Genomic DNA, 21,841 nt, shown 5'->3' with positions numbered 1-21,841 from the left:
CGGACCAGGGCGCGACCGTGTGCTATTGTATTTGTACATGTAATATCATTCGGTCATGGTTGCTGCTCCTCGGCCACAATTTTCAACAGCTGCATTATTGTTGGCTGAACGTTTGCTATACCTTACCGCATTTGCATCACAACAAACACCGGCAATGGCAATAAGAAAAATCTAAAAAACAAAGCGCGGCAATAAATTTTCTTTTGCAAATTTTCGATCACATTTTACTTAGTAAATATCAACAATTACGTCTCGCCACTCAGTCAGTTTGTCAGTGCAGCGATGTGTCTGTCACCAGCTGATTGTGCGAAAACAGTAGCGGCGGGGATGGAGAATAGTTAGCCGCTGCAAATGCATGAATAAGTTGCCGGTTGCCCACATGTGGCGCATATTTTTAGATTTGCGGAAGCTGTAGTTTCTTGTTGTTGTTGTTCACTGTATTTATTGCTGTCCCAATTTATTGAAACAATTTGAGCTGGTTTCGTGCCGCTTAACTACTACTTACATTGCTTCGCTTTTGTTGTTGCTTTAGCACATATTATTTCAATTTCGCTTGTTATTTTGCTGTTGTTGTTGTGGTTGCTGCTACCCGCTTCCTCGGCATTTGCATTTACTGCCGTAAACACCCAAACATTGTAAATTTGCCGCTACTTTAAACCTTTTCTCTTTCCTTTTCTAGCGCTCGATAAACAACTTAAACATTTAACAGCAACAACAACAATAGCAAAAGCAGGAAAAAAGCCGAATTATGCTGTTATTTATGCTAATGTTGCTTGTTATACATATGCACCTACTATTTAAACATGTTTTTGTTGTTGGTGTTAGTGCTGTTGTTGGTGCGTTTGTATCCGCTACTTTACATATTTTCACATTTTGGCAGATTTGGTTCGTTAAACGTTGTTGGCTGGCATGTTAAATCATCACTTAATTGCATTGCATCATGTTGCTACAACGCCGGCAACACCAACAACAACATCGAATTGTGAAATGGCATTTGACCAATTGCACATTCAAATATTTCCATGCAACTTGCCTTCATTTTTGTTGCACTAAAAGCGATTTTCGTAATTGCTCTACGCATATTTGAATGTTGCACAAATGCCGCGCACATAAATTTAAAACGAGGTATAAGGAAGCAGTTATGTTGTAAGTGTATGTTGTACAGATGAATAGTAACTAAGTCGTGGTTGTGGGAAGGGAATAAAAAGGAAAAGTTACACACACTAATTTTTACACACACAGAAATTTGTAAATATGCGCTGCAGAAGTCACTGGGTTCTGCAGTCTTCTTCATTATGGATAGGAAGTGTTCTTCATTGTACCATAGATCGAATTTAACAAATATTTGCTAATCGGAATTTTGATAGGTATATTATATAATCTTGGCGGCAGTCGTAGCCGAATGGATTGGTGTGTGACCACTACACAGTAACATCTATCGCACATTGTAAGCATTTTTTCATAGAATAAACCCAATTCGCCAGGTAATAATTGACCGATATCCTTCGCCATTCTTTCAGTAATGCAGTTTTAAGCGCTGCTAAGTTTTTTGGCTGTCGTTTGGCTGTCGTGGGCCCACAGATTTCTGATCAGGCTTAAATTGGGAGATGGGCATGTGCATCCATGTCCTTATCGCAGTTATATAGAAGCCACACCCGCACCCAATGCTCCTTATGCGCAAATTTCATCGCACTGCTCGTAAAATTCCTCTTCAAAATTCGCAAACATTGCTCAGAGTGAATAGTGTTGTCTATGAATGCCAAGTCTCCTACTCCTCTGCTTGAGATGCAACCCCATATCATAACAGACAATTTTCCATATTTGACAGTTGGGACGATGTTGGAACTTTCCAATGCTGTTAATGCTTTGCGTCACACTCTTGTCAGCCCGTCGTTATAATATAAAATCATTTTCGTCTCATCACAGAATATGACGTCATCCTAATAGTCAATTGGTTCGTGGCAAAAGATAAGCGCTTTTCAATATTTTGTATAGATAGCAATGGTTTCTTACGTGGAGATCTTGAGTTCTCACTCTCACTGTTCCTTGAGTTCTCTCGCAAGAGTTCTGGTCGATATTTTATGATTTTGATCCAATAAAAGTAGATATAGTTCAGCGAGCATCTGCACTTCTGAGTAGGCTATGTCAGGCTTTGATATTATGCTATTAATATTATTAACAGTAGCGGAGATAAGCAGATAAAGGCATATGTTATTTCTAATTGGCGTCAGCTGGTACGTGGATAAAGAAAAGCCACCGGCGCATATTAAATCATTTCATACATTTTTTATAGAATTCGAAGAATAAAAGTCCAAAGTACTTCGAAATGAACTCTTTGAATTTAGGGCAAAAACTAAATCAACTCAATATAACATAAATTTCACGTCACACACACACTCTAGCGTACGATTGAAATTTGTCCAAACGGCGTTGCGACACATATGTAGACTTGTAGACTATAACTGAAGCACAAGCAACCCAAATGTCACTCACTCAAGAATGCAGTTACGAAATCTGACATGCACACCTACGCAGTCGGTGACCAATCATATGCACAGACATGCCGCGGTATGTAAATATGTACCTATTTGTACTTACGTCTCGTGGCCACCGCCAATAAGCTCAATCGAAATTTGTGGCTATTTTTGGCTGTTGCATAAGATTTATGCAGATTACGGTAATATTATGCAGCTGAAATGGTTTGAATAACAAATAAAATACGACAAAACGAGAAATATGGAGCGGACACACATCAAGAAAGTTTAACCAGTCGCACGTACGTACGTGTTCGTTGACAACAGATTTCCTCTCTCCCTCCTTTGCAAGGTGTAGTAATAACCGAAAAAGCGGCCACAGGTAATGTTAATAAACACCTGTCAGATATTAGCTGCCGTCAACAAATTGGAAAGGCTGAAAATTAATTCAAAATTATCTTCTTTGATGATAGCGATGACAAATCATTAATTGAAATGCATTTTTGTGCAACGACGCACAAATTACAGCAAAAATGCATCAGGGCGGCGATGAATAAAATTTAAAAATATCCAAATTTGAATAACACTTTTAAGGATCAAGCAGCGTAGAAGAGTTGCTTTTATTTGTATTTTGAAAAAAACAAAAATTAAAAAGCAATATTAATAATAAGAATTAAAAAATAATATTGATAATAAACATTAAAAACTGACAAAAATTTAAAAAATTTAAAAAATAATAAAACTTAAAAAATACAATAATATTAATAATAAAAATTAAAAACTAAGAAAAATTAATAAAATAATAAAATATAAAAAATAAAAAACTTTAAGAAATAATATTAATATCAGTAGTCGAAAAAGTCTTTTCGTATTTCTAATCAAACTTCAACTCATTTTTTTATATTTATAATGAGCTTTATTAAACCCAATATGTTCCATTTTGGTCGACCACCTTTTGCCATTTCTCTTCTAGAGACAATATTCCATCAGTGTAAAACTTTTGTGGTTTCTCGGCGAAAAACTGCGACAAGTAATTTTCACAGGCTTCTCTTGAAGCCAACTTTACTCCACTAAGGGAGTTCTGCATTGACCGAAACAAATGGTAGTCCGATGGTACAAGGTCAGGGCTATATGGTGGATGCATCAAAACTTCCTAGCCAAGCTCTCCCAGTTTTTGCCGAGTCATCAAAGATGTGGGTGACCTAGCGTTGTCCTGATGGAAGACGGCGCCCTTTCTGCTGATCAGTTCTGGCCGTTTTTTTTCGATTGCTTGCTTCAATCTCTTCAGTTGTTGACAGTAAAGAGTAGAATCAATCGTTCGAGCAGCTCATAGTGGATGATTCCTATCCAATCCCACCAAACACACAGCATAACCTTTCGAGACGTCAATCCTAGCTTTGCGACCATTTGTTGAGCTTCACCAACCTTGCACCATAATCTTTTTCGCACATTATTGTCGTATTTGATCCACTTTTCGTCTCCTGTTACCATTCGCTTCAGAAATGGTTCGATTTCATTTCGTTTCAGCAAAGAATCGCAGATGTTAATTCGGTCCATTAAATTTTTCACAGACAATTCATACCCAAACATCGAGCTTCTTTTTGTAACCAGCCTTTTTTAAATGGTTCAAAACCGTTTAATGATGAATGTTTAGTGCCTTGGCGATGTCATGGCAGCTTATGTGACGGTCTTGGTCAATCTTTTCCATAATTTCCTCGACTTTTTCAACGATAGGTCGACCGGAGCGAGGTGCATCTTTCACATCAAAATTTCCAGAACGGAAGCGAGCGAACCATTGTTGTACTACACGAACTGATACAGCATCGTCTCCGTAAACTTCATAAATTTCATTGGTGGCTTGCGTGGCATTCTTCCCTTTTTTATACAAAAATTTCAAAATATAGCGAATTTTTTCATTATTTTCACCCATGTTTGAACAACTATAACTTTTTTCAACTTCTCCGAATTTAATTTTTTTTTTGGTTAAATGAAGCTTAAAATGTCACCTTTCTAACACCATATGATATGACACAATGTGATTTGTAGCACTGGAGGTAGATAACTCCAACGACATCTATTGACAAAATACGGAAATACTTTTTCGCCTACCCAATAATAAAAATTAAAGAAACAAAATATATTAATAATATTAGTAATATTAGACTATGTCGGAAAAATAATCGCATTTGAAAAAAAATATTTTCCATTAAGTTACATATTTATTCATCCTTTTCGTATATTTTTTTAATATTGACCCAAGCAATTTTCCTCCTTCCGCATAACCAGCACGAAGGGGGCCGTCTGCCTGACGTACATACTTAGATAGGGATTTATCATATCAAAGTAACAATATTGCAGTGCCTAGGCACTTTCATTTTTTTATGGTTATAAACAAATCGTGCAGATCATTCTTTATTCCATTTCCCTTTCAGAAATTCGATGACCTTTAAAAATTATAAATCCTTCTGGAAATCACACCAATTCGCAGTGTCTGAGCTACAGCAGGTATCTCTGTTCTGTTTTAAATGCTTAAAATCACAGATTTAATACTTCTCGAGAATATCTAAAGATCGATACTTCTTTCTCGAAGCAAGTCGCGTTCCTTCCCGATACTATTTTTTAATTTGGTGCTTAGTATCGATACTTTTTTGCACTATTTGATATAAGGCAACGCTAGAATTATCATTCATCATAAATTAATTTCATCTTGTCAAAGTAGGCCATGTAAATTTAAATTTACCATTATTTCCTCATGTTTAGTTTTCTTGTAACTTCTGCGATGTGATTTTGCAATGTCTCCAGTATCTTCTGTTTGGAAAAATCTTTAAAAATTTTAATTTAATAATTTAGCAGCGTCGAAAATATGCAGTAAGAGGGTGAAGTGTTACGAGTATGTCCCTTGCGAAATATTTTTTTCGCAGGAAGGAAGTATGGTTACACACAAAATATGAGGTAAAAATGTCAAGAAATTGTCTTTGTATGCATCAGCAAATGAAGATCATTCTCTACTTGAGAGGAAAGAAAGACAAAAAGGATCATACTGGGACAATCTGCCGGGTTTATCGCAATCAAAATGAGTGACATCAATTCAAATATTGTTTGGAATTAATTAAGAATTCTAACTAGGCAAGGTATATTGAAGCATCACCTTAATAACCTTTGGATATAATCGAATGCGACTTACAGGGAGGAAAATGAAGTCGTCTCACATGTGCTGGCATCGTGTCCAGCTCAGAGGAGAAAGTTGAGCACAGATGAATATTCTGAGCACAAGAAGAAGGCACAACAAATAACAATAATCATTATAGTGTAAATATAAAAATGTTATTTAACAAATCATGGAAAAATAAATAAAATAATACAAAATTGTCAAATTTTTATAAATTATATTTCTTGAACGATACTTGAATATACGCGATACTTTTCACCGATATTTTTTCAGATACCAGAAACAAGTAAAAGTATCCATACCAAGATGATATTGAATGATCACCCATCTATGAGGGAACAACCCAACTCACTGGTCCCAAATATGTCCTCAATAGATCATCTATTCAATTAGCAAAGCCCCGACATTTCGTTTATACAAAAATTGTGGTACTAGTAGCATTTTCTGTGGTTAAGTGGTCTCACTTGAATTATAGAGTACAACGATTAGCACTCAGCCTTCCCTTGGAGAGAGAAATATCAAAGAGGAGCTCAAGGTTATAAATATATGGCATTTAAGTTAACATTCATTTTGTCACGCGAACTCTTTAAGTTTCACATACACACAAAGACATGCAAGGCAATCGAAAAAGATCCTCTTTCATTTTAAACATCATCGTCGTAAATGTCATTTTACGAAGCCGTAAGATATATAAAAATAATATTTTTTTCTTTTATTGCAACAAAATTGTTTGTTTAATTCACAACAATAACAACAAAGTCAAAGCTAAAGCACATATTGCAACTTATTATTAATTGCAAGTAAATATCAGCCACGAAAATTGCGAGCATAAATTTTTCAACTCTCGCCCGCAACCAAAATACGACAACAACAACGCGGTATTTTAAGACCTTGTAGCGAAAAATAATTGAAAAAACAAAAATCAAACAACAACAAAAACAAAGTGAAAATGTGCACAACACAATTTTTCATGAATTTATCGCCAATGAAAGGATCTGCGTGAGAGTACAGCGAGCAATGCAGACAGTGCCGCCAGCAAAATGTTAAGCACAACAGCAGCAACCTGACAGCCGCAGCCACCGCCACAGCGGCATTGATAGCACTTGCAGCGCACAACACAATAATCAACGTGTTGCAAGTGAAAGTCAAAATGTCAAAGCAAGTGCGCGAAGCGTGGGGCACTCGGAATGGCCGTGTCACCTTGGTGCGCATCGTGGCGCAAAAAGTGGGCGTGTGCCGTGCGCGCTTACATTTGCGTCTGTGTGTTTGCGTGACGTTAATTGATGTGGCGATTTCGATTTCATTTATTCGGCTGCTACAGCAGCTGCTGTGGCTTCTTAAATTTCCGTGGTTGCCATTGCAAGGAGCACCGAAGAAACGCACAAAACTAACTTCTCCATATGTCTGTATATTTGTATGTGTGCATGTGGAGGCACAGACAAAAAGCGAGATTGTCGGACCGCAATTGTTTGCTACCCGCTGATTTACGGTAATTGCTGCTTTGCGGCTTCAGATGCTGCAGCAATGGCAGCATTGTTGCAAATGCAAAATTATGCAATTATCGTATTCCGACTTTTTCAGATTTCCCCATGATTCTTTTCGTTTCTAGTTTGCGCAAATCAATGTTTATTCTCGGCCGTTGTTTACAGCTGGAAATCCATTTATTTTGCAGTTCTCGACATGCAGTTGAAGTTCTATCGATCAGGGCTGTTGTGGAAGTTCTATGTTGTACGATTGTGCGGTTGTGCCCTTTGATCATTATGACGGATGTTGTAGTGTGCAGTTGTTATTGCCTGTGAAAAAGATTGTTTGGATTTATAGACATTTACATCATTCAGATAAATCCTAGCTTTTTTGTACTTGTATTTAGACACTAGTATTCTTATATCCTGCGAATATAATGTACAATGTGGCTCAATTTTAATCATCCAACAATTTTTTCTTTTTTTTTAATAATTTTTTAGGAAAATAAAAAAAATTTTTTGAGTGATGGAATTATTTATTTTGGCCTTTATTGTATTCTACAGCGTGGCTCAAAATTAATCATCCAACTATTTTTTATAAATAAAAAAATTATTTTGAGTGATGCAAATCTTTATTTTTGCTCCACTTTGTGTAAGTATATTCTAAATTGAGCTACATATCCATGATTTGAGAAAAACAATAAATTCTTCTACTTTTATAAATTCTCTTGCACTCTTGGAGCATTGAAAGTTCGAGGATATGAGTTAGGTAAAGATAAGTTTTAAGCTCGAAAAATTATATTTTACGAGTAATAAAATAAAGTGTAAGGGCGACACCAAACGTTTAGACCCGTCACACATTTTGACTTCGAATAAATTGAGTGTCCTTATTTACCTGAAAGTAGGTGGTACCGCGCCCATTTTACTTACTTTTGTTGTGATATCTGAATTCTTTCTGTGGTATCAATGTTCACAGTACAGAGACAGATACATTTATGGTTACAGAAAAACAGCATTTTTAGGAGCTTTGAAAGCTGGGCGTGATTATTGACGGACTTGGCCCATTTCAAATGGCAATTTTCTCCATTTAAAAAGTGATCTGGTTACTAAATTTCCTAAAAGTTTCTAAAATTTTACTTGAGGTTTTCCTTACAAACACAGAAATCAAAATTTTAGTTGTGTCAATAATTTTAACTTCATGCTTCGTAAGATTAAAAGTAATGTCCATATACAGTCGATATCAAAAGAAAGTGGACACCATATATTGACAAATTTTGTCCATTTATTCATTTAGTTTTTTTTTAATTTCAATTACTCCTTTATAAAAGCACAGTTCATACTACAACAAAAACTATATAAGACAAAGTTTCAAATTTTGTACAAAATTTGTGAGAAGTCGGCAAAATTTCATAAAATTTCAAGCTTTTTAGAATTTCTGAAAAAATTTCAAGTATGTAATTTTATAGCTCAAACATCGCGTTTATTTTCGACCTACTTGAAATTTGTATATTTTACTAAAATTCAACGATCTATAAAACTGCATACCCGAATTTTTTCTAAAAATTTTTAACTAAAATTTTGATGAAAATTTACCGAATTTTTAAAAATGTTATACAAAATTCCAGACTTTACTTTATACACTACTTTTTTGCTGTAGCCTGAACAAAATTTTAATAGAAAATTTTAAGAATAAAATTTCAGAGTTAATAAATAGTCAGAACTTATCAATTCATCACTGAAAAAAAACTTTTGTTAGTACTCGATTATGTTAGGCAGTTACAAACAACAGTTAAGTGAACAAAGATTATTTATGATACAAATTCTTTGTAAATCTCATTAGCTTCATTGTGAATTCGGTTTTTATGCAGTTATGGAATCGTCCAAGTATTTCGCACTGAACTCAACGGTTAAATCATAATATATCAAAATTTTTATTTTTAGTGAAGTATTTGCTATAAAAAATATTTTCTGACAGAAAAAATATCAGTTTATTTGAATTTGTTTCACGGCTCAGTAAAAAGAAATAAAAATGTAACACACTTCTCTACCTCCGCCCAATTATAATACCAATACCAATGCACAAGAGTTTAAAACTAATAAATATTTTGTATACACATTTTTTTGTTTTCGAAAATAAAGCATGAACTGGAAATTTGGCGGGCCCTACAAGTACGTGCTTTTTAAGCTACACTGTATTTCTCCAATAAACTTTTCTGCATGCGAAACATACTATATTATTTAATATTATATTATAAAAACATCTGTAAATACATACCTATGTACTTGTTGTTGTTTTTATTTTATTTTTTCTATTTTAATATTTATCCCATGCGGTGGAGACATCTTAAAGACTAGGCATGAACGTGTTTCGTATTTTTTTTTTGTTTTTAATACCGCCGTTCTAAGTAATTTACTACTCTACGTATTAAAATAAAGCATTTTCTCCTACCTAATTACCTTTTAATTTTCAGGCACGCTTCTGGGTGCAGGTGATCGATGAGCTCCGACGTGGCGTTCGTCTGAAGAAGAACAACTACTCTCGCACACCAATCGAGTACGAATTGACGCCCTACGAGATTCTCATGGAGGATATACGAACAAAGTAAGAGCGCGCATTTTATCAGTTTTAAATTAAAAACAAAAGTAGAAGATGGAGAATATTAGTACGAAGGGATCTGAGGGATACATTTTCATTGCAATTCTTTAGAATTTTCTGAATTCGATTTAAATAATCCAACCCTTTTATGCGTGAAATTTTCATAACGATACATTTTTTCATTCTATCCGGTGCTGATAGCCCTCGACTACACTTCTACTCACTCCAATAATCACTGCAACAACGTATACCAAGTAGCTCAGCGTCCCGAGTTACGCCATTCCCATGGCAGCCGGTTCTACGTTACCGGAGTGACTCGGGTTTTTCCCGACCAAGGGCTGCCGCCCCAGTAAACTAGCCCTGTCTAGTGAGCAGTATATCACCCCACCCCTTACGTCACAGGAGCAACTCCTCGCAGTAACCTTGCTCAAAATACTTCTCCTCAGGGCTGGAGTTGAATCCAATCCTGGGCCAGAAGTATTCTATTGCTGCGTCTGCCATAAACGACTCCACCCGAACTCCACCCGTAGCGCGGCCGCCCACCATCATCAGGCCACAACAACAACAGCGGATTGCGCAGCAGGCCCAACGTAGGCAACCCCATGCGTTCCTCACCCCCCGAGTTACAACGACATCACCCAGAAGCTTTAAGCTTCTTCAATTTAACTGTAACGCACTCACGAGCAAGGTCGACGAGATAATTGACTTCATGAGCCGGCACAGTATCAAGATAGTTGCGGTCCAGGAAACCAAGCTGCACGCTAGGTCCTCTCTGATCACCAGGGGTGGCTATAACGTGCACAGACATGATCGCGAGCGAGACAATGGTGGTGGCCTAGCGTTTATAGTCCACCACACAGTGCAGTATCGTCTCATTGATGAAGGGATCGACCGCAGGGACAGCACCTTAGAATGTCAAGGCATAGCTGTCCAGACAGACGATTCCGAGCTCGAAATTTTTAACATTTATATACCTCCTGTCACCTGCTGTCCGGCAGGATATCACCCTGATATAGGTGCGCTCATCAGAGGTGGTTATAGGTGACTTTAATGCGCATCGCGATCTTTGGCATTCAAGCCTGCCAAATGCCACCAGGGTAGTGGGCAATTGTAGCAGCTCGCCTGACCTAACAATAGCTAGCGCGGGTCTGATAAATAGCATAACGTGGCGGCCTATGCTATCGCTTGCATCAGACCACTTGCCTATTATCGTCTCGATTGAGAGACCTGCCGACTTTGTTTCCGCGAACCACCGATCCTATTTTAACTTAAAAAAAGCTAATTGGGCCGGCTTCACGGAATTCACTGAGGACACCTTCGCCGCTCTTTCCATTCCCACCGATGTGCGCGTAGGCGAACGCGCATTCCGCAAGGTGCTCACAGCTGCTGCGGCTCGCTTCATCCCAGCTGGAAGCTTTTAGGACATCCGTCCTCATTTCCCAGCCGAAGCAGCCAGCTTGGCAAATCAGCGTGACCACCTACGCCAGGCCGATCCCGGGGATCCCCGCATAAGGGATCTCAATTTGGAGATCCGGCAACTGGTAGACTAACACAAGCGGACTAAATGGGTTGAGCACTTGAAGACCTGTAACCTCGACTCTGGGGTGAGTAAGCTCTGGTCCACCGTTAGGTCCCTCTTGAACCCGGCGAAGCACAACGACAAGGTTGTACTTCGTCGGACCCGAAGAGATGCGCGAGCTATTTTACCCGGCTTTTTATACTGCATACTCCGGCCGACAGATCCAAGCGTCGTGCTACCAGAAGGCTGCACAAACTGACGAACGACAGTGCGCCACTTACTTTCTCCGGTGATGAGGTTCAGGGGGCCATCAACAAATCGAAAACATCTAAAGCCATTGGCCCTGACGGACTAAACGTGCTGAAACACCTAGGGCCTTTGGGAGTAAGATTTCTCACAACGGAGTAGGATTTCTCTCTCAATCTGTCCTTGACCACTCTCATCATCCCTGACAAGTGGAAAGCAGGGAGAGTGGTCCCACTACTGAAACCTGGGAGACCCGCCAACCAAGGGGAATCTTATCGTCCGATAACTCTCCTTTCCCCAGTAGTGAAGACACTTGAAGCCTTCCTACTCCCACTCTTCACGAAACACCTGGCCCCAGCCCCACATCAGCACGGCTTCCGACGAGCGCATAGCACCACCACTGCACTCACCGCCATAAACGCCCAAATAAACCGCGGGCTTAACCAAAACCGCCTCTGCGAGAGGACTGTCCTAGTAGCGTTGGACCTGAAGAAGGCTTTCGACACAGTCAGCTATTCCACGCTACTAGATGATATTTATCAGTCGACACTCCCGCCATGGCTGAAGAGGTGGTTCGCAAACTATCTGAGCGGTCTTCACTCGTCAGTGACTTTTCGAGATCAAACATCAAAGCATATGAAGATAAAGCAAGCTGTACCGCAGGGTGGTGTCCTTTCTCCCTTGCTGTTCAACTTCTATATCTCGAAGCTCCCCCAACCACCAGCGGAAGTTTCCCTGGTCTCATACGCTGACGACTGTACGATAATGGCGTCGGGCAATGACATCGATGGCCTGTGTTCCAAAGTGAACAACTACCTCACCGACATTTCTCGCTTTTTCACTGCGAGGAATCTCTAACTTTCCCCCACTAAATCCCCGGCGACACTCTTCTCCCCCTGGACAAAGGAGGTCAAACTGTCCCTTAAGGTAAAAGTCGATGACACACCAATACCGACAGTAAACAACGCCAAAATTTTGGGTGTAACCTTTGACAGTTTGCTCTCCTTCTCAGCGCACACAACCGCAATTGCCACTAAAGTCCAAAACCGCAACAAGAATTTTGATGGGCTACAACTTTGTTCCGGGGATCATTATCAATTATAATCCAATAATTATATGGATCTGCTAAACAGATACCCTTCGGATTAACTCAACTGGCCTCTAAGCCTTTTATATTTTACAAATCTCACTTGAGATTCGCTTTTCTCGTTACCCAGAAAATAATCTATGAGTTTTCAGTTTGCGGCAATTTAGGTTTGTGCATTAGCGGGTTAATTTTTAAAAATATTGAAGTCAGGTACTCATAATCTTATGCGATTGTACCTTCAAGGGAACAGAAATATGCCTACATTTTAATTAGCAGCTACCCTACCCTACTTTCCAGATATTGCCTAATTTTTGGCCTTTTAAAGTCAAACGACTGCACACTTCATTTGGAAAGCCCAGTAAATTGGGCTTTCTAACATTTTCAACACCTTTCTCAATTTCACGCAAGTACTGGCACCTCTCCCACATTCATATCGCCGAACTACAGAATTATTAATGACCACATAAAAATGCTTTCATCTGCTCTCTACAAATACTTTCTGTGCATTTACTATTTTATTTTTACTCATCATATTTTTCCTCCGATTGCTTTGTAACCTTATCTTAGAAAGTACCAACTGCGCAAGGTAATGGTGAATGGCGATATTCCGCCGCGCGTGAAGAAAGATGCCCACGCTTTGATACTGGAGTTCATCAGGTCACGGCCGCCACTCAAAAAGGTATGTATGTATGTTTATATGTATGCATGTAGGTGTGAATGCAAGAGTTGCCCTTCTCGCGGCACTCCTTAAAATCATCTTTACTTTGTTCCTGAATTACTCGCAATTTCACCAAACATTTCGGCACAGTTGTGGTTTTAAGCACTTATTGGTTTTTCCTTGTTTTGTTTCATTTTGTTGGCCAAGAAGAGTTTGTTTTTCTTTTGGCTCAACATTGTTGTTGGTTTTGCTGATTTTTCTGCAAAGTGCTAAATGGCCAATTTTCGTTGCACTTTCCTGCGGTAATTGCAGGTAATCACAATGCCAACAGAGTAACGGTAAATAATAAGCCATACAATCGGCAGCCTTTCCCACTTCATTTGCTGCTTTTACATGTATGTGTGTGTGTGTAAATATTTATATATTTAAATATATTGTAAATATTTAATATTTATTGGCTTGCTTCGGCTTAAACTGCTAGACTTACTTATATATTGTTGCACGTGTATTGTGCCGGTTTAAATAATAAATAATTCGCACTGTCTCGATAGAATCATTTCAGTATCAATACACAACATTTCACTTCCTTTTGAAGTCAATTTACCGATATTTTGTATTTCACTTTTATTTCTGTTCGAAAACTAAACTATCGTGTAATTTCAGGCGTCCGAACGTCAGCTTCCGCCACCCATCAAACGCACACCATCGCCACGCGAACAACTCATGGACTCGATACGAAAAGGACAAACACTGAAGCACATACAGCCCCCAACACAGCCACGACTCAAGGATCGATGTAAGTCAAAAATAAGTTTAATAAGACATAAAACAAAACACTTCCAAGCGGAGTGTTCGCCAAAACATACTGACTTTCCAAAGCTACTGACCTGAAAATTCGACTGTCTGCTTATGGGTACAAATAATTGAACTTTTATTTAATTACAAGAGGAAAATTGGGTACAGAGACGAGAATTCAGAATTCACTAAAATTCTAAAAAATCGTTAATACAGAATATATCATATATATATATTATAAATACCTGGCGAATAGCTAAGAAACCGAAATTTCGTAAAACTTATAAAATATATTCGGTGGAGGCCAAAACGAAATGCAAATTTGCAAAAATGCAAAAACTACTTTTCGGAAGTTTTTTTCTTAAAAAATGATTTACTGTGTTTACATAAAAGCGTCAACCGAAGAATGTTCCATTTCGCGCTTATTCCAGCAATGCAAAATTTCGATAGGCAACGTAATAGCATCACTAGACAGCTTCGTTCTCTTCCTACCTGACCCGATCTTGAATGGATTTCAAAAAGTGATACATAATTTTTCGCCTGGTTTCAATAAAGAGCGGCACGGTTTTACCCAATCTTTTCTTCTCATTTTGTCTTCTGAGACATGAAAAAACTTAATGCCCTCTGTCCACTCTTTGTGGCAACACAAAAACAGTATTGCCTACTAACTTTTTTAGCAAAAGTTTTCATTTCATTATAATTTGCTCTTAAAAATTACCATAGCTTTTCTAAGAGGACATCACGGTAGCTCAAAATGGCGAACACATAGGCTTGAGTATAATAAGCAAACAACTGAAAAAAATGTATAATTATAATTTTGGATTGAAGCTTTTTAAAGTTAAATATTTTCGGTTCCTTTTAACATTTAAAATTTTTTTTTATAATTTTTTAGGATCAAATATATTTACTTTGTAATATTTTTTTTTTTTTTTTGAAAAAAAATTCTTTTTTTTTTATTCTAAATATTTGGAAAAGAATTGTTGTTTACAGAGGTCAACATCCTAAAAACACGCGATTCATATTTAAATTTCGAAAAACCATCAAAAATCCATCTACGGTTTAAATTCCAGTTTCATAGGTACTATATATCTGGGTTGAACATGTAAAGAAATGTCTAAACAACCTCCGATTTATAAAAACAAAGTATCAGGCATTATTCTATCAAGAATAGGTACGCCTGCGATATGAACTATTTACTTTTACTTTTCTGTGTTTATTTTTTAAATGACAGAATGCGAATTTCCAATAATTTGCCTTTATGCGATTTTAATCATTAATTATGAAAAATTTTCGTTAAAAGCTTATGAGCCGAGAGGCAATTTTAAACACAGCACCACAGGATGCTACGGCGCACTTACTGCCTGACCATCCACTATCTCGATTTCCATAATTACTCGTGCATATCGGAGGGGATAGCCTTTTTCTCCTTTCAGTTTCACGGATGGTTGCCAAATATTTCGTAGATCTGAAAGTGTCTTAACCAATGTAAAACATATGCAACCAGCATACAATGTGCCTCATGCTGTCAGCAGCTATCCAATTGTTCCAAGTCGCCATTTCGCCAATTCCACATACCGGCCACTTGCAACACATTCATTGCATGCGATTTGAATTTCATTTGCCTATTTGGCACAGCAAATCGTTTGTTCAACAAATGCCAACCAAGCCAGGAAAAACAGCATCTACGTGTAACAATTCAGTGGCTGCGGTCGATCGGTTGCAAAGCATCACTGCGCATGTCAACCTGCAGCATTTCATTCTATTCTATTGCACTGCGGCGCGGTAGCTGCTATTTATTTATTTTGAAAACTTCTTTACATGCGCTTGTTTGTGTGTGCGAATTCACATGTATGCATGTGTGCATGTGCAGCTATGATTGTAAACGCTTGAAGCTGCCACAAAGCGGCACGAATGGCGGCACCAAACATGGACAATGTTTAGCATGATTTAGAATTACAAAGTGGTATCGATGCGCGCTCCGCTTTGATCAGCGATTTGGCGCTGCAGTACGATTTGTCAGCTGACAAAACAGTGTGGCAAGTGAAGGATTTACTGCGCTGATCGTTGTTTGAAAATTGAAAATTAAGGAAATGCCAAAAATTTATATTAATACACAAATTTGTTGCAGCCACATGAGCCGCTTGGGGTTGAAGGAATTTCAGCAAAAGTGAATTTCGTAGTGAAAACTTGCTGCAAAACGAATAAAAGTACGATTTAGGATGTGTTCATATGTATTATACATATGTTGATGGGTACATTGGGGTTTTTCAAGAGGGGACATTTTATAGTTTTGCCTCATTTTTTTTATTATTTCCTACGCTGCGACTGTGATTTAGTGATTGACGGGAATTAAGTGCTAAGTCGGCTTAAGTTGTTCTATCAAATGAGCAAAGATAGACATATATACATGCACAGGGTGGCGTATTTTAATTCAAGAGGTTTCGAATAAAAAATGATGAACGAACTTACTTTCATTTTCGAAGAAAATATTCATCATCACCATCATTTCCTCTACCTTCCATTGGAGCAAAGGGCCTCAGTAAAGCATTTCCACCTAGTCCTTTGTTGGCTAGCAATTTTGGTGCATTCCACGAGTTCCCGCATTCATCGACTTCTTTTTGTTACAAAATTATAAATCCTCCGAAAAGGGTGATTAATTTTCCGCCACCTTATGCATGCAAAAAACGTGTGTAAATGTGTGTACCTCGTCGCTCTCTTCTGAAATATTTCTCAATCTTTGTCAAATTGTCATTAAAATTATGAAGCAAAATATTCGATTATAAGAACATAGCGACATTCCAACCGAGTATTGCTATTGAGTTTTACGACTTGCTACACAGGGAATCATCGTTGACGGCGATCATTTGCTCACGCTTGAATATGAAAATTATTACATTAGCGTTTAACTGCTCCAACAACACCTTGTTTCTCACTCCAACATCGATTTTACCCATTCTAAAGTACTTGTACTCGTTTGTATGTATGTATATTAAACTATGCTTGAGAAAAAATGTCAGCTTCCGGAGGTGTTTATCCATCGCTGACATCAGCGTTGTTGAATGCAGCGTGTGACTGTCGCACCAATAACAGCAACTTACGCAGCTTCCAACAAGGCCACAGCTTCTACTGAACCGTTCACCAGTAAACAAATCCTTTGTTTTGGCATTGGATGTATACCTGCCACTGTTGGTTTATTGACGTAACGGAAAATTTTCCATATGAATTTAATTTCAATTTGTTCTTTCAATTATCTCTAATAAGTTAGTGGTGCAGAGTGGTGAAATATTGGTACCGATTAGTAAATTGATAGTAAAAATTAATTTTCCTTAACAGACTTTTAGGCGTACTAAGCAAGCTTGGTATTGTAAGAATGAGTGTGTGTGTCAACAATTTCATTCTCTCTACACACCAGCGACTTCAGCTGCTGATTAAAAGCTACCGACTAAAGCTTTGAAAAGCTCAGCCTCTCTCTTGTGGAACTTTTTAGCAACAATATCGATGCGAGTGTGCACAAGTACACTCGTTTCTGCTTACATATACATACATACATACGTGCATATATGAAACCATTTGTGTCACCAATTACAAGCTGCCTTCTGACTTGTGATAACAACGTGCCACTGTCATTTCTTGTTGGCCACAAAGGAAGCATCGCATTGTAATTCCGCGGGAGGCTTGTTTCACAATATCGCCGAATTTCGGTAGTTAAATTTTTGAGTTGTGTTTCGGCTTAGTTGGAAAAAATATAAATATTAAATTTATAATTTTCTTCAATAATAAAAATTTCTTCAAATAAGAGCTGGTAAGCAAAGCAATGAGATGTGTGTATATAATTTCATTTTTTTATATGTAGTTAGAAAAGGTTTCTAAAAAACTTGTGTTCAAAAAATTTTAAAACATGACGTCTCTGCAGTTTATCGCTATATAATAAATACTTTCGATAATTACACTATCTTTAAGAAGTCTATCTTGAAGACGCGAAACTGTGAAGTTTGAGGGGGAACTGAAAATAAAAGTGTCAATAATTTTTAGATCATATTTTTGTGGCCTTTTAAAAGATCATTGAATCAGTTAGTATTTGTGTGCATATCCGTTAGAGTCCGATAAAAGTCAACCGAGTAGTATAAAAAGTTTTCTCGTCAGACCACAGCAATACGTATTTATTTATCCATTCTTTGTGCGTAAAATTTATGCCCAAATGGTTTAAGAGTGTTTTATGGTCGTTCTTTAGCTCCTGGGCGGTGCTACGACTACTAACATCCCGGTCAACTTCGATTATTTCTGTGATTTTATCGACATTTTCTTTAACATCAAAAATGCTTGAACCGAATCGACGAAACCAAAATTGCATGTAATTAGCTGTTACAATGTCGGCACCTGAACACCATTTTCTAGAGCCGACAATTTTAGAACCCTGCTTTGCATTTTCGCCTTTATCAAAGAAAAACTGTAAAATGTATCTCTTTGTGTGTCTCTTTGTTGACTTTCATTGTTAACACCCTGTAACGCACAACTGAATGGAGCAAACAAAAAACAGCTAAAGAATTTTTTTTAGTTTGAAATGTCACCTTGACAACGAGCATAAACTTAAAGTTGTTTGATCTTTTTCCCCACATAATATTCCCAATACCTTATCGCTTTATCTAAAAATCGCTGGCTGGAAGAGAAAATAAGCTGAATCTGTTTTGTTTTTTCTGAGAAAGAATTTTTTTATATGAAGATCTTTAAAAAAAATACGAAAACTTTCTGCACAGAATGCATAGTTGCAAAAGAAATGATTAGCGCAGCAATATAACTCAGGCAATATGAAGCATAAATCGCAAAAGCAAACTGCAGAAAACCACAGCTTGTCTACTTACACAAACTTTGTGGACAAGACACTAGTTACGAGCTCTCAAAATTATGGACGTAGCACTTAAAATTGGTCTTTTTGAGGTTAGATTGCCGGATATACGAGTATTCTCTTGTTAAAATACTCATTTGTAGATCATCGCTCTTGAAGCAAGGCGAATCTATTAAAGGTAGTGGTAGCAGGAGGCCAGCTGATTTTTTTTCTTTCGTCGTATACATTCGGATGTCAGCACAAAATTGAATTACAAAGCGTATTACTTATATTCAAATTTGTACTTTGAAAATTGAAATTTTGTAATGAACTTAAATTCAAAATTTCAACCAAGGCGCATTTATTTAAGGTGGTGGCACTAGACCAACTTCGCCTTGTTTTATTTTGTGCTGGCAGCTATATGGACACAGCGAAAAAAAAACTAATCAGCTGATTTACCAACACCACCTTTAATAGATTTGCCTTGATTTCAATACGACAAATAAATTGTTTTTTTCTGTTTTGCCTTCATGATTCAATTGTTAAAGGTTTGCTCACTTTTGACATTCGAATTCTGACACTCCTTTGCAAAATGTCGCATTTACGAAGGGCGAAAAAAATGGATAAATGAAATACCTTTTTGGTAAAAACGGTAGTAACTTTTAACTTAATTTATAATGATACAAATGGAAATTGCTAGGAATGATATTAAAAAATGGTTATTAAGTTAAACCCTGGATGATATTTTGGGAATTAATTTTTAAATTCAAAACTGATCACGAAGTTGGGAAGTGGAAATGAATTCTTTCATAGAAGCGGATTCCTCATAAATTTAGTTGACTAAAAACAATTTTTGAACATACCCCCACCTTACTTTACTATGCTTTGTCCACGTAAGTTTGGAGTTTTGACCCAACATTTTTGCATTTCTAGACATACCGAGCAAGTTCTTGCTCTTAGTAGACCCTTTTGGAAATGAAATGTTTTTCTTATAAATTTTACTTTTCCTCCACTTTTACTCAAAATTTCTAAAGCAGCAACCCAGTGTCTTGCTAAGGGAGCCGATTTGTCAAGAGGAAACGAGAAAGCTGGTTACTGAGCAAACCCTTTATTATTGAATCATGTTTTGCCTTCACAAATAAATCAATTCTTTATTTTCTACTTTGACTTTGAGAATGTGATGTACAAAATGTTGTTGTTGGCTTAGTGCCGCCACCTTTAATCAATTCGCCTTGACTTTAAGTAAACTGTAAGATAATTTAAATATTTTTTTAACAAAAAAATAATTTACTGATTTTGGATGGATTGATTTTTTTAATATCGGGTGTATTTTTAGCTGCATAATAACTATCGATATCGATAACTATGATTTGATAATGGGAAAGTGTGTTGACATTTCTGTTCAGTAAGGTTTGGCAAGTTTGGCAAGTCATCATGAATCGTTAATCGGAATTTTATTAAAAATAAATCTGTTGGCGCAGTTTATAGAGCAAAGTGTTGAAGCGGGCGCGGAAATGTCGATTCGTCGTCATTTTCAACTTGTTGACCTTTGTCTTTCGTCTACGTGGACAATTTTATGTAAGGATATTGGCTTATGTGCGCCTATAAAATACAGCTCGTACAAGGATAGAAGTCAAATGGCAATCCTTTGCGTCGAATTTTTGCTGCTTGGGCTCGTTTAGATTTATTATTCAGATTTATTGGGAAAAGTAGTCAAAAAATGGACTAATCGGAAGGACCATGGAGCACTCGTAACCACGGCAGACATATGCCGGATATCATTTTCAAAAAATTAATGCCACGAAATTATCTACCAGATTATATTAAAAAAAAATTCATTGCATAAATATTTATGTTTTGTGCTATCATTTTACATTCTCAAGCTCATATATTTCTATCTAAGCTCTCAAATGTATATAATTTTATGATCACAGGTTTTCTATATCTTAATATAAAATCTATTTAACGAGTACCCCAGAACTTAGGTAAAATTAAAATGGCTGCCACTTTAAGGATATTAGGATGTGGGGTAAAAATTACTATACTCAATGCCATTTAACTACGCGTAGCATTTATTATAATCTTAGAAGTTAAAACTAATAAAATTAACAATGAAGTTCGATTCTTCCGAAACTTCGATCCTTCTCCATTTTCATTTACAAAAATTTTAAAATATTAAATTATGGCGCAATAAAATATATAACTGGCAAGCAGAAAGGTATTTTTTCAATTTCTTTCCACAATAAGGCACAGACAGTTTTTTACATATTTGGCACTTTGCGCCACCAAGCGTGAATTGGCTTTCAATGTACCGGAAATAGTGCAGCCTAACTTTTCTACCAAGTGGATAATAATAGGGTTAGCTCATTACGAATCTTATCTCAAACCTGGTAGATTTATATATTCAGAAAGAAATAAAGATGCCTCTATGTCATATGTTTGTGCTATACTCTCTTTATAAGCGCATACAAGCATTTCTAATTTCACTCAAAATTTACATTTCATTCGAGTATTAGTAAGCAATATTTTTAGTTATATGCCAATGCATTGTATGTCTGTATGTATGTGTACCTTATACACCTACATGTATCCATTCACATTCTTTTGATGACATGCAAATTTGTGTGTCCACTTCATAGTGTATGTTGGTATGTGCATATGTCTGTGCTACAGTCTGTTACGCTTCTGTAACGAAAATAACTGACCGTAAAATGTCTCTAAATTCAAAGTTTCCAATGAAAGTGCAAGTTAAGGAAAGTGCTCCAGTATCACACATGCGTGCTCCTTATATGCATGTGTGTATGAATGTATGTATATTAGACTAGCTTCATGCGTCCGTGTGTGTGTGCTACTTGTTTCCCCAAAGAATTCGGAAAGTTAAATAATTTGTTCATTTTACTTTGAAAACGTGATGCACAATTTGCCACGCAAATTGCAACAAAGCTGATGCAGGTTTTATGAGAATACAAGTATTAGGGTTGTTCATATTTAGAATTTTTATAATTTTTATTT

General features: G+C 37.0%; 1 protein-coding gene across 5 annotated transcripts in view; it reads left to right on the top strand.

The window, feature by feature from the left end:
• LOC129248302 (protein spire) overlaps window positions 1-21,841 on the top strand; it is a 194,037-nt gene that overhangs the window by 142,295 nt on the left and 29,901 nt on the right. For all 5 annotated transcript variants that reach the window (XR_008582609.1, XM_054887796.1, XM_054887795.1 and 2 more), the window contains 3 exons: window positions 9,578-9,708; window positions 13,122-13,233; window positions 13,876-14,008. Coding sequence is in view for 4 of the 5 variants with exons in the window: in XM_054887796.1 (XP_054743771.1) it covers window positions 9,578-9,708; window positions 13,122-13,233; window positions 13,876-14,008 (376 nt within the window). In the remaining variant the exon portion in view is untranslated. The remainder of the gene's footprint in view (window positions 1-9,577; window positions 9,709-13,121; window positions 13,234-13,875; window positions 14,009-21,841) is intronic.

This window comes from Anastrepha obliqua, chromosome 5, assembly GCF_027943255.1.
Source record: "Anastrepha obliqua isolate idAnaObli1 chromosome 5, idAnaObli1_1.0, whole genome shotgun sequence".
In the NCBI taxonomy this organism is placed as follows: domain Eukaryota; kingdom Metazoa; phylum Arthropoda; class Insecta; order Diptera; family Tephritidae; genus Anastrepha; species Anastrepha obliqua.
Note: the sequence above shows the minus strand (reverse complement) of the source record. Positions and strands in the feature narration are given on the sequence as shown.